Source organism: Hypanus sabinus, chromosome 14 (assembly GCF_030144855.1).
Source record: "Hypanus sabinus isolate sHypSab1 chromosome 14, sHypSab1.hap1, whole genome shotgun sequence".
NCBI classification, from domain to species: domain Eukaryota; kingdom Metazoa; phylum Chordata; class Chondrichthyes; order Myliobatiformes; family Dasyatidae; genus Hypanus; species Hypanus sabinus.
In genome coordinates, this window is record NC_082719.1 from 4,261,363 (window position 1) to 4,280,561 (window position 19,199).

A 19,199-nucleotide genomic window follows, 5' to 3' on the forward strand; every position below is an offset into this window, starting at 1 on the left:
AGGTGATGGGTGAAGCCACGTGGGTGGGAAAGGTAAAGGGCTGGAGAAGAAGAAATCTGATAGGAGAGGAGAGTGGACCATGGGAGAAAAAGGAAGAAGAAGGGACACATAGGGAAGTGATAAGCAGGTGAGAAGCAGTAAAAGGCCCAAGTGAGGAATAGAAGAAGAGGGGAGGGGGAGAAAAAAAGTCATTTACTGGAAGGAGAAATCGATATTCATGTTGGAAGTTACACAGATGGTATATAAGGTGTTGTTCTGCCACTCTGAGGGTTGCCTCATCTTGGGACAAGCGGAGGCCAAGGACCAACATGTCAGAACGGGAATGGAAATCGGATTGAATATGTTTGGCCACCGGGAAGTTCCACTTTGGCAGATGGAGTGGAGGTGTACTGCTTGACGAAACAGTCCTCCAATTTATAATGGGTCTCATCAATGTAGAGGAGGCTGCATCGGGAGCACCAGACACAATAACGAACCCAGTAGATTTGCAGGTGAAGTGTGGCCTCACCTGGAAGGACTGTTTGGGGTCTTGAGTGGAGGTGGAGGAGGAGGTGAATGGGAGGTGTAGCACTCAGGCTGCTTGCAGGTGTAAGTGTCAGGAGGAACAAATGGACAAGGGAATCACGGAGGGAGTGATCCCTGTGGAAAGTGGAGTGGGGAAGGTAAAAATATGTTTAGTGGTAGGATCCCTTTGGAGATATTGGCAGTTGAAGAGGATAATGTATTTTATTTGGAGTCTCATTGGGTGGTAGGTGAGAACAAGGGGAACTCTATCACTGTTAAGGTGGCGGGTAGATGGGGTGAGCGCGGATGTTCGGGATATAGAGGAGATGTGAGTGAGGAGAGCATCAATAGTAGAGGGAGGGGAACTCCATTCTTTGAAGAAGGAGTACATCTCTAATGTGCTGGAAAGGAAAACTGCATCCTGGGAACAGATGCAGCAGAGACAAAGGACCTGAGAAAAGGGAATAGCATTTTTACAGGAGACGTGGTGGGAAGAAGTATAGTTAAGATAACCATGGTCATCAGTAAGCTTACAAAAAATGTCAGTAGACAGTTGTCTCCAGTGATGGAGACAGAGAGATAGAGAAATGGGAGGGAGGTGTCAGAGATGAACCAAGTGAATTTAAGGGTGAGGTGGAAGTTAGAGGCAATGCTGATGAAATTTACAAGCTCAACGTGGGTGCGTGAAGCAGCACCATTGCAGTCATCAGTGTAGCTGAGGAAGAGTTGAGGAGTATTACCAGGAAAGGCTTTGAGCACAGTTTGTTCTACATTTCCATCAAAGAGGCAAGTTTATCTGGGGCCCATGTGGGTGCCCGTGGCTACCCCTCAAGCCTGGAGAAAGTGGGAGGAGCTGATGGAAAAATTGTTGAGTGTGAGAACCAGTTCTGCCAGATGGAAAAAGATAGTTGTGGAGGGGAATTGGTTGGTTCTTTGTTAAGAAAGAAATGGAGAGCTTTGAAGTCTTCTTGATGGGGGAATAGAATTATATAGAGACTGAACATCCGAGGTGAAAATGAGGTTGTCAGGGCCATGGAGTTGAAAGCTACTGAGGAGATCGAGAGCGTGAGAAGTGTTGCGGATATAGATGGAAGGGACTGAATCAAGGAGGATAGAATGGAGTCGAGGTATGTGTTCACCAGTTCAGTGGGGCAGACAATCCCAGACAATCAGATAAGAGATGGAAATGAGCAGTGTGGAGTATGGGAACTATAAGACTGGTGGCAATGGATGGGAGTTCTCCAGAGGTGATAAGGTCAATGATGGTGTGGGAAACAGTTTTCTGGTGGTTTAGAGTGGGATCCTCTTCAGGGTAGGTACGAGGAGGAGCCTGAGAGTTGCCACCTAGCTTCAGGAAGGTAGAGGTCAGTGCTGCACACTACAACAGCACTCTGTTTGTCTGTGGGTTTGATGGTGAGGAGAGAATAGAGGTCAGTGCTGCACACTACAACAGCACTCTGTTTGTCTGTGGGTTTGATGGTGAGGAGAGAATAGAGGTCAGGGCTGCACACTACAACAGCACTCTGTTTGTCTGTGGGTTTGATGGTGAGGAGAGAATAGAGGTCAGTGCTGCACACTACAACAGCACTCTGTTTGTCTGTGGGTTTGATGGTGAGGAGAGAATAGAGGTCAGGGCTGCACACTACAACAGCACTCTGTTTGTCTGTGGGTTTGATGGTGAGGAGAGAATAGAGGACAGTGCGTTCAGAGGGGATTAGGTTCGAGGAGGAGAGAGCAGTGCTGAAGTCGAGGCATTTGTGCCCCATCAGCAAATCGAGATGAAAAGCTCCAGAGCAGAGTGTTTAAGAAGAGGAGGAGGGGTGAAGTTGGGAGACGAGGTCATCTGTGCCATGTGTAGAATTCTTGCTAAAGAAGTGGGCTTGAAAGAAGAGCTTGACATCGTAGTGGGTGTGAAACTCACTGAGGTGTGCGTGAATGGGGACTTTAACTGAGGACTGAATGTCTTGCCTCAGAGAGGAGCAGGGAAGGTTAGAGGGAATGGTAAAGGCATGGCAAGGATTAGAACTGGAATTAGAAGGGGAAAGAGAGTTGCCAGAGGAAAAAGGAGGGTGGGGTGTTCAGGGAAAATAGGCTGGGAGGAAGATGGAGGCTCTGAGGACCCAAGAGTGACAATGGAGCCTGAGAGAGACAGGGTTGCAGAGACATGCGGTTGGAGAAAGGGAGACGGGGGGTCCAGCGGCAGTGAGTAAACTCTTGCCCTGGAGTGCTGGTGGTCAAAGTCTAGATGGAGCTGAAGCTAGAGGCTGTAGAATTTGCAGCCTGAATGCATCCGAGGCTGCAGGGGTCTGCATTGGCTGAGGTGGAATCCAGGTTCTGGATCAGCTAGGGGTTGTTGAAACCAAAAATTGTGTCATGGGCATGAATGTATTATGAGCCATCAGAGTCGAGGATGGAGCCAGCGAGATCACTGGTCAGGGGGCATCCATTTGAATCAGGTCCAAGCGGGATGCAGCAGTGATGGCTGTCTGGGGGCATCCAGGGCCATCGGAATTGATGACATTTTGTAACTTCAAAATATTAAACTAATTCAAACGAAGATACAGGAGTCCAAAATGCAGGTCTAATTTTGAGTTTTCCTGAAGCGAGGTGCCGCGTATCATGTGGAGGCGTGATGATGTATGCAAACACGAGATTCTCAGATGCTGGAAATCCAAGCAACACACACAAAATGCTGGAGGATCTCAGCAGGTCAGGCAGCATCTATGGAAAAGGGTACAGTCGACATTCCGGATCGAGACTCTTCATCGGGATTGGAGAAAGCAAAGATGAGGAATCGGAGTTAGAAGGTGGGGAGGGGGGAAGAAAGAAACAGAAGGTGATAGATGAAACTGAGAGGGGAGGAGTGAAGTAAAGAACTGGGAAGTTGATTGGTGAAAGAGATACAGGGCCAGAAAAGGGAGAATCTGATAGGAGAGGACAGAAGGCCATGGAAGGAAGAAAAGGGGTGAGGAGCACCAGAGGTAAGTGATGGGCAGGTGGGGAGATAAAGTGAGAGAAGAAAATGGGAATGGGGAGTGGTGAAGGGTACAGGGTGAGGGCTTTACTGGAAATTCGAGAAATCAATATTCATGCCATCAGGTTGGAGGCTACCAAGACGGAATAGAGAGTGTTGTTCCTCCATCCTGAGTGTGGCCTCATTGCAACAGTCAAGGAGGCAACAGACTGACATGTTGGATGTGACAGCACAGGAGGCCATGGACTGACATGTTGGATGTGACAGCACAGGAGGCCATGGACTGACATGTTGGACGTGACAGAAGAGGAGGCCATAGACTGACATGTTGGACGTGACAGAAGAGGAGGCCCTCACTACCAGTCAGGGTCCCAAACAGTCCTTCCAGGTGAGGCGACACTTCAGGGGTCATGTACTGTGTCCGATACTCCTGGTGTGGCCTCCTGTATATCAGTGAGACTTGACTTAGATTGGGAGACCACTTTGCTGAGCACCTGCACTCCGGATGCCAGAAAGGCCACCCATTTTAATTCCACTTCCCATTCCCATTCCGACATGACGACGTATACAATTCACATACTTATTAATATGCAATCTGTAATTACCAAATCTCATGGTTCTTTACATTCGGTTAATTAAAGAATGTGAATTCAATATCTTGAAACAGCATAAGTGACCATGAAATGACCAGATTGTTGTTAAGACCAGTCTATTTTGAATTTTTCCAATTTAGAGCAAGGTGTCAGTTTCTACAATGCTTGGTAGCTGAGTTTACTGTTCTGCAGTCTCCAACTGGTACTGCTATGATTCCATGTGCAGATCAGTAAAGGAGCTTTCAGTTTATTACAGCACCCCAGGAATTTGTCCTCCAACAGATTACTGAAATAACTGAAGTGGTGTTAGCGCTGCTATTCTATCCAGTCATATTTTACTACATGAAACTGCTTTCAGTATTGAACATAGGACCTAGAACAGAAAAGCATGTTCTCAAATCTAGGCAACATCCCAGTAACTCTTCGCTGTACTTTCTCATAAGCTTCTACATCCTTCCTATAATGAGGTGACCAGACTGAAGATAATACTCCAAGTGTGATCTATCCAGGGATTTATAGAGCTGCAACATTACCTCATGATGCTAGAACTTAATCGCAGATTAATAAAGACTTGCATACGTTATGTCTTGTAACCTTCCTATCAACTTGTGTAGCAACTCTGAGGAATATATGAATATTATTGTTGCAAAATTAATGAATTTCTAGTATAAATGTGGCAACTTGCCTTTTATGGAAATTCCACTCTCTTCCTGAACGCAATTCACTAATCCAATATGAATCAAAGCTCAAATCCATCCTCCATATTAGCTGCCATACCCCCTGTAGTTTGCCATTGGAAGGAGTTCCTTTGCATAATCCAATGCTAATATAACAAGTGTGTTATTTTTAGTACAAGGTAATATTTTACAGATTAATTCAATATTTAATGGTGCAAAGAGCAGATGATTATTAATATAGACGTATTTTTGCATATTCAAATCAGTATCTGCACTCTGGGTCATTTAAAGCACTTGAATAAATTCTTCTAAAGTAAGAGCAAACTATTTGAATATTTTGTTCCTATATGAAGTCTTTTCTTTGTTAGTTTTCTCACTGCTTGCTTGGGGTAGGGTTTTGTTATGTCTGGTGATTTATGGAGCATTTCATTTTAACGCGTGCATCTATACATTTTCTGCCTTTGCTCTTTGCGGCATCTATAATTTGTATATTGGACTCCAATTTCAGTCAGCGAAAGAGATTAGTGGCTCTGTGGCCATTATTTATGAAATGTATCTTCATCAAGGTTCATGCTATTCTGCTGAATTAGTCTAGATAGGGACTCTGTACTATACACAGAGCTATGCATTTCCTATCTTACAGTTTAGTACTGCCTAGCATTCTACAATATACAAGGTAACTTATTAACCCAAATATGCAACATCAGGACAGTAAATTGAAAACTTAAAATGCCTTTCCATAACAATGCAGTGTCCAGAAATAAATTCCCATAGCACCACTCCTTGAGCTGATTATTTACTGGAAGAACTTTCAGATGGTGGTACTTAGTAAAGATCAGATGCATTTTCTTAAGATCTGTGAAAGCTGGATGTAGATCCTCACACATCATCTGGTGCCTATGTGGCTTAAAGCTAGAAAAATCCTGGAAGGTCTCATAAAGTGAAGAGTAGATGTTTTTTATAGTGGGTGAGTCTAGGACCACTAGAGGAACATCCATTTAAAACAGAGATGAGGAGGAATTTCTTTAGCCAGAGGGCAGTGAATCTGTGAAATTAATTGCCAGAGGCAGCTGTAGAGGTCAAGTCATTGCAAATATTTAAAGCAGTGGCTGAAAGTTTCTTGATTAGTCAGGGTGTCAAATGGGGTTGAGAGGGAAAATAAATCAGCCATGATAGAATGGTGGAGTAGACTCAATAACCAAATGGCCTGTTTCAACTCCTATATTTAATGGTCTTATGGTTTTATGGACATGATTGATGGGAAGAATCATTTATCTTTTTAATATACTTTTGTTTGATCAAATATTTCAAATCTTATGGAAATAATATGGATGTTGGATTCTCAATATTTATTAAATTATTGTTTTTTTGCATAGAACATCCACTTCTGTACAAGAGGAAGAAATCTCTTTGGAAATGATCAAGCTGAAGGAGAAAGTAGCCAAGTTTTCTCCAACATCACCATTCAAAAACCTTGAGATTATTGCCACCTTGGGGGTAGGTGGATTTGGGAGAGTTGAGCTGGTAAGTTTTGTACTTACGTAAAATGCAATATGACATTTGTTAATAGTCAGAAATATATGAAAGGATGAACTTTCTTTCCTGTGGGTATTAACAAAGTTGGACAGCATGTGGTGTGACACTGATTCACCATTGCTTACTTTGTAGTGTCATTTAAGAGAATCGTGTTCTTGCTTACAATGCAGTTTCTCTCACTCAGCAACATCGTAACAGACAATACTGAGCATATAAATTATACCTTGCTCTCTTAGGGATATAGAACAAAATAGATAACCAGATAGATGTTTCATTATTGTATATTTTTAGAGATGACCTCATATTCTAATTCTCATGTTAATATATGTTAATTTTAATGTTAAAGGAGACAGAGTGAGAAATTTCAAGGCAAGATCTTCTGTCGAGTATGCTATCTTTCCTAATGTAGCTTGGCAGATTAAATAATCCAGTTCTACCTGATTTGCTTTAATATCTACTGATTTCCATTTATGTCCTTAATTTCCCTCACTTATTACAAACTGAAAAAATGTGTTCATCTTACTACATAAACAAGCGAAAATATCCAGATGCTGGAAATCCAAGCAACGCACACAAAATGCTGGAGGAACTCAGCAGGTCAGGCAGCATCTATGGAAAGAGTATAGTTGATGTTTCAGCCAAAACCCTTCATCAAGACTGATGAATATTTACATGTTCTTGTTGAAGATTTATACTTTTTGAGTCCTGATGAAGGGTCTTGGCAGAAAACATCTTCTGTTTACTCTTTTCCATAGATGCTGCCTGACTAGCTGAGTTCCTCCAGCACTTTATGTGTGTTGCTAATTTTACTACGTAGTAGAAAAATGAATATACATAATTCTCGTAACAATATATTTTATTCTGTTGTAAATAGAAAGCTCACATGGAGGGTTATTCACTATGTAGGAGGGAAGGATTAGTCTGAACGTGGAATAGGGTTAGGCTGGCAGAACACAGTGGGTTGAAGGGCTAATATTGTGCTGTACTTTTCTATCTTCTATTTTCCTCATCTTTTTCACTTTCACATATAGTTATTGCATCATCTGTATATTTTGAAGAACATTGGAATCTTCAGATAGTGATGATCTGATTGTGTTAATTGAGATGCCTTATATGCCAAGATATATATTTTACTTCAGATATTATACATCCCAAGAACACTTATAATTTCTTCCCCGCATTTTGCAAGCATCAAGGTTCGAAGTAAATTCCTTATTAAAGTACAGATATGTCATTGTATGCTACCCTGAAATCCACTGCCTTGCAGGCATTCACAGTAAATAAAAAACACAACAGAATAAGTGAAAATCTACACACAAGATGAGTAACCAACTAAAGTGCAAAAGACATCAAACTGTGCAATATGAAATCAAACAATAACAAATAAATAAGAAGTAAGTATCGAGAATGCGAGATGAAGATTCCCAAAAATTGAGTCTATAAGTTGTGGGAACAGTTCAGCGTTGCAGTGAGTGAAGTTGAGTGAAGTTATCCTCCCTGGTTTAAGAGCCTGATGGTTGAAGTGCAGTAGCTGTTTCTGAACCTGGTGGTATGGGACTTGTGGCTCCTGTACCTCCTTCCTGACGGCAGCAGCGAGAAGAGAGTATGGCCTGGATAGTGGGGATCCATGATGATGGATGCTGCTTTCCTGCGACAGTGCTCCATGTAGGTGTGTTCAGTGGTGGGGAGGGCTTTACCCGTGATAGATAACCTGTCAGTATACTCTCCACCGCACATCTATACAAATTTATCAATGTTTTAGATGACATGCTAAATCTTCACAAACTTCTCGGAAAGTTGAGGCGGTGCTGTGTTTTCTTTGTCATGGTGCTTATATGCTGGTCCCAGAACAAATCCTCCAAGATGATAATGCCAAGGAATCTAAAGTTGCTGACCCTCTCCACCTCTGATCCCCCCAAGAGGACTGGTCGAAGGACCTCTGGTTTCCTCCTCCTATAAACAATAATCATTGACTACAAGTTTTTGCTAACATTGGTTGAGATGCTATTGTTGTGGCACCACTCAGCCAGATTTTCAGTCTCCCTCCTATATGCTGATTCTCATCACCTTTGATTCGGCTAATGACTGTGGTGTCATCTGCAAAGTTAAAAAATGCATTAGAGCTGTACTTAGCCTCACAGTCATAAGTTTAAAGTGAGTAGAGCAGGAGGCTAAGCACACAATTTTGTGGTGCATCTGTGCTGAGGGAGATTGTAGAGGAGATGTTGTTGCCAATCCAAACTGACTGGGATCTGCAAGTGAGGAAATCCAGGATCCATTTACACAGGGAGGTATTGAGGCCAAGGTCTAGAGGCCTCTTGATTAGTTTTGGGGGGACAATGGACTTAAATGCAGAGCTGTAGACAATGAGGAGCATCCTGATGTATGCATTTTCACTGTCCCGATGTTCCAGGGTTGAGTGAAGGACCAATGAAATAGCATCTGCTGTTGACCTGTTGTGATGGTAGGCAAACTGGTGGAGATCCAAGTTGCTGCTCGGGCAGGAGTCGATATGTTTCATCACCAACATCTCAAAACACTCCATCACAAAGGACACAAGTGCTACTGGGTGATAGACATTGGGGCAGGTTACCTTGCACTGGGCACCAGTATAATTGAAGCCTGCTTGAAGCAAGTGGGTACCTTAGAATGACAAAGCGAGTGCTTAAAGATATCAGTGAATACTGCAGCCAGTTGATCAGCATAGGTCTTCAGTACTTGACCAGCTACCCTGCCTGGCTTCCATGGGTTCACCCTCCTGAAGGGAGCTGTCACATTGTCCTTAGAGACTGAATTCACAGGGTCGTCCGGGAGTTCATGAATGTGCCTCCATGTCTTGTCGGTCAAAGCAAGCATGAAAGGCAAAGAATTAATTTGGGAGTGAAACCTTGTTGTCACATATGTTGCTTGGTTTTACTTTGAGTGAGGTGATAGCATTCAGGCCCTGCCACAGTTGGTGACCACCCTTCTGTGATTCAGGTTTGGTCCAGAATTGCCACTCGGCATGTGAAATGGCTTTCCAGAGGTCGTACCTGGACCTCGTGTATTCTGCTTTGTTGCCAGACCGAACTCCACTGATCTAGCTCTCAACACATTGCAGATCTTTTGGTTGGAGAAAACTCTAAATAATTTTGTGAGGCTCACTCATCCACAACTTACTTTATAAACTCTGTGACAACTGTGGTGTACTCGTTCAGATCCTTTGACGAATTCTTGAACATGGCCTAATGCACTGACTCGAAGCGATCCTGTAGTCGCTCCTCCGCCTCCTGAAAGCATCGCTTCATTGTCCTTACCGCTGAAGCTTTGCTCTTTAGCCTCTGACGGTATACAGGTAGGAGGAGGTTTCCTGAAGTGAGGTGTAGAGATGGAATGGTCAGCATTCCTCATGGTACTGTAGCAGCAGTTGGATGTGTTGGGGCCCCTAGTGCTGCAGAGGTTCCGTTGATGATAATTGGATAGGGATTTCTTCAGGCAAGCTTGATTGAAGTCCCCGGTGATGATTTGAAAAGTGTCGGGTAGGCTGTGTACGGTGGCTTTCAGTATCCTGAGTGCTTGCTCAAGGTCAGCAGGTGGTAGTGTGTAAACTGCAGTCAGGATCATGGATGAGAACTCTCTCAGTAAGTAGAGTAGTCGGCACTTAAACAAGACTGCTATATCTGCGTAGTAGGAAGAGTTTATCATGAAACACAGACCTCCACCTTTGAATCAGCTGTCCAGTCCATCTGGTGGATCGAGAAGCCTTTGGGCTTGATTGCTGTAGCTGGCATGCATGAGATAAGCAATGTCCCTGTGAAACAGAGAACATACGTAGCAATCCCTTATTCCCCTCCAATACAGCAATCCTTAGGTCCTCAGTCATTTTCTCCAGTGACTGAACATTTGCTAACATGACACTAGGTAGAGGAACCCCCTCTGTTTTGGTCTGGTTTGGAGTCCTCCCCTCCTTCCTCTCTTCTGGCCTTGGAGATATACTTCTGACTGCTTAAAGGTGTCTTACCTGCATTTCTAAAAGTTGAGTCTGCTGAGGCCTTCAGGATATTGTAGAATTGCTAGTTTGTTAAGATGATTTAAAAGGGAAATTGCCGGCTGCAGATTGCAGCAATAGTTGTTCAGCAGAAGTATATCTAGAAGTTTTGTGAGTAGCCCATAAAGAGTCACTGTATATAGCCAACACCATCTTGAAAAACACCATCAAAAGTCTTTTATTCTAAGTCTTGCCTTGCAAATTCTCTTCCATCCATAAATACTTATAACTCAGTATAAGTTGCCTGCCTGTTTTAGAGCCTATTATCATTTGGTGTTCACGTAGGTGGTGAAAAGAAAATCTGTCTTTTTCTGCCCTTTTTCTCGGAACGCATCTTTAGAATCATAAATTCATAAAATCGTTTTCTCTAGGTTAAAATGAAAAATGAAAATGTTGCATTTGCCATGAAGTGCATAAAGAAAAAACACATTGTTGATACAAGACAACAGGAGCACATCCATTCTGAGAAGAAGATTCTTGAAGAGGCTCGCTCTCCATTTATTGTAAGGTAAGTTCTTGACAGGAGAAATACTCGTAGATAGATTTACTCTAAGTACAGTAATTCTATTTTGTGAGCTAGTTATGTGCAAACATTTCTATAACATTTTTAAAGTTATTTTATTTTGTTTGAGTCTACAACTAAACCTAATACTGTTCTGAGTATAATTTTCCATAGCATGGTTCACCATCAACAAACAGTAAAAATATATTATAAACTGCAATTTCTTTCCATCCCATTGCCCTCATGAGTTTGATTGGCAGATAGTACCTAAAATACTTTCTCTTCCACATTTTGGTTTGATCCGAGAAGTACTTTGAACTTATATCTCAGCTGCAATGACAATGTACAGTCTATCATGAAAAATCACACACATGTAATTGATTTTCACAGATGAGAGAGCTTTTTATGGGCAAAGTTAAGGATTCAATGACAGAATGGAACAGTAAATAAGGCAATGTTGATCACATTGTTTGTTACAGTTTCCCAAGTATAAGTGAAACCACTTTTTGTAGGAAGTTTCGATATGGATATTTCAATAAGTACTAATCCTGATTATTGGTGATATTTTACTCAATTGATGGGATATGTGTAAGAAATTTGTCTTTATGAGATGAAGTAAAACAAGTAATAGCAAAATCAGTACTTATTTGTGTGCATGGATTTCACAAAACCAAAATAGATATTTCTATGTCTGAAACTAATTGGAGCAGATGAAGCTTCCTTCCCACACTGCTGAATTGTAATTACTAGATTGTTGAGAGCTCTACCTCTAATAATAATGTTAAAAATTATTTTTAACTTATTGAAAAAATAGCAATTGCCAGAATAAGGCAAGATATTTTTCCTGCTTAATTAGGGAACAGTAGACTAGTGGTTAAATTAATAAGCTCAAATTAAGCAGATTTGATAGTTTCTTACTGTTTATGAACTCAAAATGTACTGAGGCAGCTGAGGACTTTAAACTCAAGTAATTAGATAAACCTGAAATTAGAAACTGGCAATTTTAATTTGAAATCTAGCAACCTTACTTGGCTTGGGCTGTATGGACTTCAGGTCCACATCAATGTGAATTGCCCTTCTGAATGATACTGGCTGCAAAGTTCAGGAATAGACACTAAATACTGATCCAACCTATGGGGGTCTTTTCCTGTGACTGAAGAAATACAAGTGAATCATTAAAATTGTGGTTACTCCTCTTCTTTCCCAGCCTAATCTTTATCTTTTTTAAACTATAATGCTATATGTTAATTAAATAGGTAATATTTTAATTTTAATGTTACAGATTAAAAGAAAAAATAACTAGCTTTCTTCAGTTTTATGTATAGAGTCATCTGAGACCTGCCTAGAATCTATATAAATTTAAATCTATCATTATTTTGTAGAAAGCTGATCTTAGAGACCACAATACCACAATAATATTATCAAAAACCTAGAGCAGACTTAGAAGCATAGACTGACTTCAATGGACAGACCCTCTTCACCCATGGCAGGGAAATTTATTTGAAGGTATTCAGAGCTAAAATTACTTCCTAATTTTATAAGATGTGGAGACTACTGCTGATAACATGTTGAAGCCATGCTTTGGCTGTCTTTCACAAAGGCAGTTTGTCCATAACCATTGCCTTATTTAATAACTAACAGTTGGAGGTAACGTTGTTGGGATGAGTTCACAGAGAATGTTGTCTCTGATCATAAAGATCAAGGTCTTGGAATGAAAAGGAGTTAAGAGTAGTCGGAACTTGGAAATTGCTTCATTCATATTTAATCAAGAGCATAATATTTGAACTTTGGAAAACTTGGAAAATAAATATTAAATGGTTACTCTTAAGAGAATGAAAGCAATAAATAATGTCAGCCGTAGTTTCTTTGTTCACCATGAAATAAAATAATGCTGTTAATCAAAATTTTATTTCATGATTAGTGCCAAACCTGAACTATTTAAACTAGATGAGTGGGGCTCCGCTGGATCCTGTTTCCTTTCCAAGGTGAAGCCACTGAGGAGGCCAATGCATTCGAAACATTCAATGTAAAATTGTAGATCTACATGAGCTGCTGTGACCTTAGTCTAAGAATATGACAAAAGATGAGGGGAAGAGAAGTTCTGTTTAATTACTCCTTCCAGCATAGCCTTATGCCAGTAGTATCAGAATTGGTGATGTTCTGGTAAGAGATAACGTGTTTGACTATTTTCTCAGCAATTCATCTTGCAATGAAGGGCAAAATGGTTGAATTCCCTACTTGATGGTGATGGGTGACCGTATCTGGTAATATCTCAAGAAGGTCGAACTGTCATTGAGCTTCAAATTCCACGTTTCATCTGCTGGTAGATGACACGACAACAAGGAAAGGGAAGCACAGTCTGATAGAAATTAGCTGGGTCATTGATTTGCTGGCTGGTAGCATCAATGCTTTTACAATTGCTAGTTCACAATGTAATGGTTGCTTTATGCAATATAAACATGATTGCTTTGTAGTTTGGTCTGTCAATCCACAACAGCAAGGAGAACAACAATCAAAGTCAAATCTTGCTGGTTTGTCTAATTCTGGTCATCATCATAGAGTCAGCAGTCATTCTGCTGTTGCTTGATTTGCAGCAGAAAACCTGGACGCCTAGCTTGAAATAAACTCAGAGTAAAATTAGAATAAAACTAGGATTCAACATGTATTTGCACACATGTATTGGTTCAAATGGTTTGCAGTAAACTTAACAGTTACAATCCTCTTGAATGTAGCGGTTGTCATAATCCCAAATATGTTAAACTTAAAATACTTCTCATTTATGTTTTAGTCTTGTTGGTACTTCTGACTCATTGAGTTTTGGTGAACCTAAGAATTTAGGAAATGGATATTTAACTTCTCATTACTAGCTGGTAATCATTAGAACGAATAGCTCTTTGTTAACATTAAAATCTCAACCCTATTCACACCATTGTTCTCTGTAAATTCTTAACCATTTTCAAACTATTACTTTAAGTATAAAAAGATACTTATCTTTATATTAATTCCAAACATAAATTGGGCAAGTTAATGTCGTGGCAGCAACTCTTTGCAATTAATTCTGTTTACTATATTGAATCCAAATACATAAACTCAATTGCATTTTCATTCAGATTCTGAGCGAGCTCTTTAAGCTGTATTGGTTTTCTCCCATTCTGCTGTTGTAGACTGTTTCGCAGCTTTAAAGATAACAAGTGTGTTTACATGCTGTTGGAGGCTTGCCTTGGAGGAGAGATCTGGAGCATCCTTAGGGATAGGTAAGCTAATCTGACATCTGCACAAAAAAATAGTCGACTTTGCTTTCTAAATTGACCTTTGTGAAGTCTTTCTTAGCTTGCATGTTTACTGACCAAATATCTCAATGCATTCTTCCTTTGTCAGAGGCAGCTTTGATGAGCTTACATCAAAATTTTGTATTTCATGTGTGACGGAAGCTTTTGATTACCTACATCATATTGGAGTTGTCTACAGGGACCTGAAACCAGAGAATCTTATGCTTGATACTGAAGGATACATAAAGTTGGTAAGTATTAAGTAACACTCTTGAGGATTACTTGGGCAAAGGTAGTGCTGGGCAAACTGTTCACAGGCGATGAATCCAATTTCCACAAAGGCACACTGGGACTTGAGCCATGCTGGTCTCCTGAAGAAATCAAAAGCTGCAGAGGAGAGGGACAGAGCTCCCACATTCACTCAAAGGACCGTGCAAATACGGGAAAACAAAATAGTTGCTAGCTGGGTGTCTTGAGAGGCCAGTGGATTGTAATAAGAACCTGGTAGGACTTGCTTACAGTAGTCTTCTCTGGTTGTGACAATCCCCACACAGTGGAACAATGTGGAAAGACGTTTGATGAAATCGCAACATTTGTCAAGGTGACCTGCACATCTCTGTTTATATCTGTAAAGTGAAGATTTTCAAGGAATATATATTTAAGAATTAATTTTGAATTCTTCAAATAAGTTCCTACTCAACAGGAATGTTCTAGCTAGCTATTTATGTACCTGGAACTGAGATTCTTTCATGGGTGAAACTGAGGAAGAGGACTGGTAAGCAGAATGTGACAGACTGCTTTGGATCATCCAGGCTCCTATGACTCATTGCTGACTGCTTGTCAGTGCTAGAAGTTGCACCAAATAAGCTGAACATCCATTTTCTCAACAACAATTCCTTCACATGTTCAGGACTGTCATAGCCAATTCCAGCAAAAACTTACGGCTGTATTTGGATACACTGAGTGTTAGCCTGATTTAGAAGATTCCATGATCCCTTGAAGAAATCAGAGCCTCCATTAGTTACAAACAAGAAAAAATCTGCAGGTGCTGGAAATCTGAGTAACACACACAAAATGCTGGATGAACTCAGCTGGCCAGGCAGCATCTATGGAACGAAAGTACAGTTGATATTTCAGGCTGAGAGCCTTTGGCAGGGATTGAAGGGTCTCGGCCTGAAACGTTGACTGTACTTTTCTCCATAGATGCTGCTTGGCCTGCTGAGTTCTTCTAGCTTTTTGTATGTGTTGCCTCTACTAGCCTCTTAGAACATCAAAGTTCAAAGTAAATTTATTATTAAAGTATGTATACCATATACAAGTTTGAGATTCATTTTCTTGTAGGCACCCACAGCAAGATAAAGAAATACAATAGGATCCACAGAAAACACAGATAATGCAGACTGACAAATATCCAATGTGCAAGTAATAAGACAGATAATACTGAGAACATGAGCTAGAGAGTCTGGAGAGTGAGCCCATGGGCCGGGGAGTCAGCTCAGTGCTCCGGTGAGTGAAGCCTGTCCAGGAACCCAGTGGCAGTTGGGCAATAACTCTTCCCGACCTGAGCCAAGCGGCGTGGGACCTGAGACGCCAGCACCTCCCTCCCACAGCGAGAAGAGAGCGAGTCTGGTCAAACACAGATAGACTGGATCAACTCAGGTGGGGGATCTTGGCTGGCACATAGTGGGGCTGAACACTGGTTCATTTTCTGGTCTCCGGTCTCGATGCGTTAACCTGCTTGAAAGCCACCTGGCCATCTCCTTCCCCCTCTCTTCTAGCCATGGCCAACCTTCATCTACTTCAAGGGTCGAAACTTGCATTTCTGAGAGTCAAGTTCGCTGATTCCTTCAGGAGATCGTAAAATCACTAGTTTGTTTAGACAGTTGAAAGATATGTTTCTCATATGGAAATTACATTCTGCAGATTGCAGCAATTGTAGTTGAAAAGAAGGATACCACTGGCACTGGAGGAGCAGAGTGAGGCACTCCCTATCTAGAGATTCCCCATATCACCGGCCCTCAAGAAGGAACCAGGATCATATTAGCAGTGCTATGTCAGTTAGGGCCAGGCTAGCAAGATTGCCTGGGAGTCCCTAAATGTTAACTTGTAGGATGAGTAGGTGGTAAGGAAGGCAAATGCAATGTTAGCGTCCATTTTGAGAGGATTTGGTATAAGAGCAAGGATGAGCCTCTGTAAGCCATTGGTCAAATACCTTTTGGAGTATTGTGAGCAGGTTTGGGCCCCTTATCTAAGAAAAGATGTGCTAGAATTGGAGGGGGTCCAGAGGAGGTATACAAGAATGATTTTGGGGATGTTACCGTATGAGTAGTGTTTGATGGCTTTGGGCATGTACTTGCTGGAGTTCAGAATAATGATAGGGATTCTCAAGGAACCTATTGAATGCTGAAAGTTCTGGATAGGTTGGATGTAGGAACAATGTTTCCTATAGTAAGGGAGCCTAGGACCAGAGGGCACAGCCTCAGACTAGAGGGACATCCATTTAGAACAGAGAAGAGGAGACATTGATTTATCCAGAGGGTAGTAAATATGTGGAATTCATTGCCATAGGTGGCTGCAGAGACCAAGTTATTGATTATATTTAAAATAGAAATTGATAAGTTCTTGGTTAGTCAGGACATCAAAGATAATGGGGAGAAGGCAGGAGAATGGTGTTGAGAGGGATAATAAATCAGGCATGATGGAATAGCAGAGAAGACTCAATGGGCCAAATGGCTTAATTCTGCTCATGGTCTAGATCAGTTGTTATATTAAATAAACTCCCACCGATGCCATAAAGTCTATCAAGGTCAGTATATGCCTTTGTCCATCCTGAACTGATCACATTTGCAAGTTTGTGTCCATTTATAGCCATTATATTGATTGAACAGATATTGCCAATAATTAGAAGAATACATTTTATTATCATCTGCATTCAGGTGGACTTTGGATTTGCTAAGAAGATTGGCAGAGGTCAGAAAACATGGACATTCTGTGGGACAGCTGAATACGTGGCCCCGGAGATTATCCTGAACAAAGGCCATGATTTTGGTGTGGATTTCTGGTCATTGGGAATACTTGTCTTTGAACTACTTACTGGCAGGTAAGTGTCTCCTTGTATCACCTGCATTATTAGACATGGAGCAAGATATGAATCGAAAACCAAGGAGCTAAACTTCTAAAAATTGCTTGATTTGCAAAGATGCAGGTGTCCTCAGGCACAGAAGCAGCATCCAACGGGACTCGCTCAGTCTGATCTGCTGGTTCAGCAGACCAGGAATCAATACACCAGACAGAGCAATCACAACTTAAATAAAATAACATTTTGGATGGGTATTTTGAGATATTAAATGGCAGATGAAACATGTTATAGGAAAACTAGTTGCCCCGGATCTAAGTTCCTCAGGGTTCTCCAAACCTGGGATAGCTGTCTTGCTTTTTCTAAATTTCATGTCAGCAGTGTTAGTTAAATATCATTTTATCATTATATTGTGTGACTGATGCACCTTGGCCATTAACCTCTGGCAACATGCATTCTTCTACCTGGCTCTCCGAAGTGAGAATTATTGATCTCTCTTCAAGGACTCTTTATCTCATAATCTCTTGTTTTCATTATGTATTGTGGTTTATTTTTATTTACAATTTGTTTCCTTCTGCACTCGGGTTGATCTTTCATTGATCCTGTTATACAGTCGGCCCTCCTTATCCATGAGGGATTGGTTCCGGGACCCCTCATGGATACCAACATTCGCAGATGCTCAAGTCCCTTATTCAACCTGTCTCAATGCAGTGGATCTTAGGACCCAGTGGAACCCCAGACCTTATTTAACATGTCTCAGTGTGGTGGACATTAGGACCCCGCATCGGAGCTCTGAATCCGCAGTGTTTCTGTTCATGGAAATAATCATGATTGACAAGAAAGTAGAAATAATAAAGCGATCGGAAAGAGGTGAAACAATACCGGTCATTGGAAAAGCGTTAGGCTACATCGGTCAACGATCGAAACAATTTTAAAGGATAATGTGAGAAAGGCTCTGCCCCAATGAAAGCTACAATTTTTACTAAGCAATGCAGTGGTTTAATTATTGGGTTTTGGGGTTTTGGGTTTTTGATTCTCCACATCAACCCAGCACGGTGGAGAGCGCACTCGATCGCGGTCTGTCACTGGATCGAGCCCGGGCCGTTCCCGAGCCCAGCGCTGAAATGTACGGTCTGAAGTGTTTTATATACATAGAAAGGTAAAATAAAAGGTCTATATACTAAGACAAACATTTGACTAACTGACGCTAGATAATACCCGATGTACCTGTTCTGACTTACTTAGTAAGAGAACTTACAATTTTTTTTGATCCTGATCCACGATAACCTACACACATCCTCCTGTATACTTTAAATCATCTCTAGATTACTTATAATACCTGATACAACGTAAATGCTATGTAAAATAGTTGTTATACTGTATTGTGTAGGGAATAATGACAAGGAAAAAAGTCTGTACATGCTTGAACAATGAGTGCTGGAAAAGCACTTCCAGGTTTTCGCGATTCGCGGTTGGTTGAATTTGCGCATGCGGAATTCGTGAATAATGAGGGCCGACTGCAGTACTATCCTATAGATTTGCTGAGTATGCCCGCAGGAAAATGAACCTCAGGGTTGTAAATGGTGACATATACGTACTTTGCTAACAAAATTTACTTCGAATTTTGAAATGGTTTAAAAAATTGAACTCAAAAAGCAACTGGCATGTTTAACAGTTTTTGGTCTGGAGGAGACAACACATGGTGGAGCTGCTTCAGCTGCATTAATAGAGGTAAAGGACAAGATGTTTGTTTTCTGTGTTGTGTGATTCCATGGGAATTATTTTTGTGTCTGGAATATAGCATAGCAGTTAGAGCAATAGCCTCAGAGTGCCAGTGACCACCGATTAGCTATCTATAAAGAGTTTGAACGTGCTTTCCGTGACTGCATAGGTTTCCTCCAGGAGCTCTGGATTCCTCCCACAGTCCAAAGATGTATGGTTTGAGTTAGTAAGTTGTGGGCATGCTATGCCGGCTCGAGAAGTGTGGTAACGCTCGTGGCTGATTTCACATAAATGGCGCATTTCACGGTATGTTTCGATG

At 41.3% G+C, this 19,199-nt stretch overlaps 1 protein-coding gene across 1 annotated transcript in view; it reads left to right on the plus strand.

Annotated features, from left to right (window-relative positions):
- Positions 1-19,199, plus strand: part of prkg2 (protein kinase cGMP-dependent 2) — a 128,916-nt gene that overhangs the window by 80,486 nt on the left and 29,231 nt on the right. Inside the window, exons 10-14 of the mRNA XM_059988492.1 lie at positions 6,125-6,272; positions 10,683-10,819; positions 13,978-14,067; positions 14,192-14,333; positions 17,019-17,182. Coding sequence (XP_059844475.1) covers positions 6,125-6,272; positions 10,683-10,819; positions 13,978-14,067; positions 14,192-14,333; positions 17,019-17,182 — 681 coding nt within the window. The remainder of the gene's footprint in view (positions 1-6,124; positions 6,273-10,682; positions 10,820-13,977; positions 14,068-14,191; positions 14,334-17,018; positions 17,183-19,199) is intronic.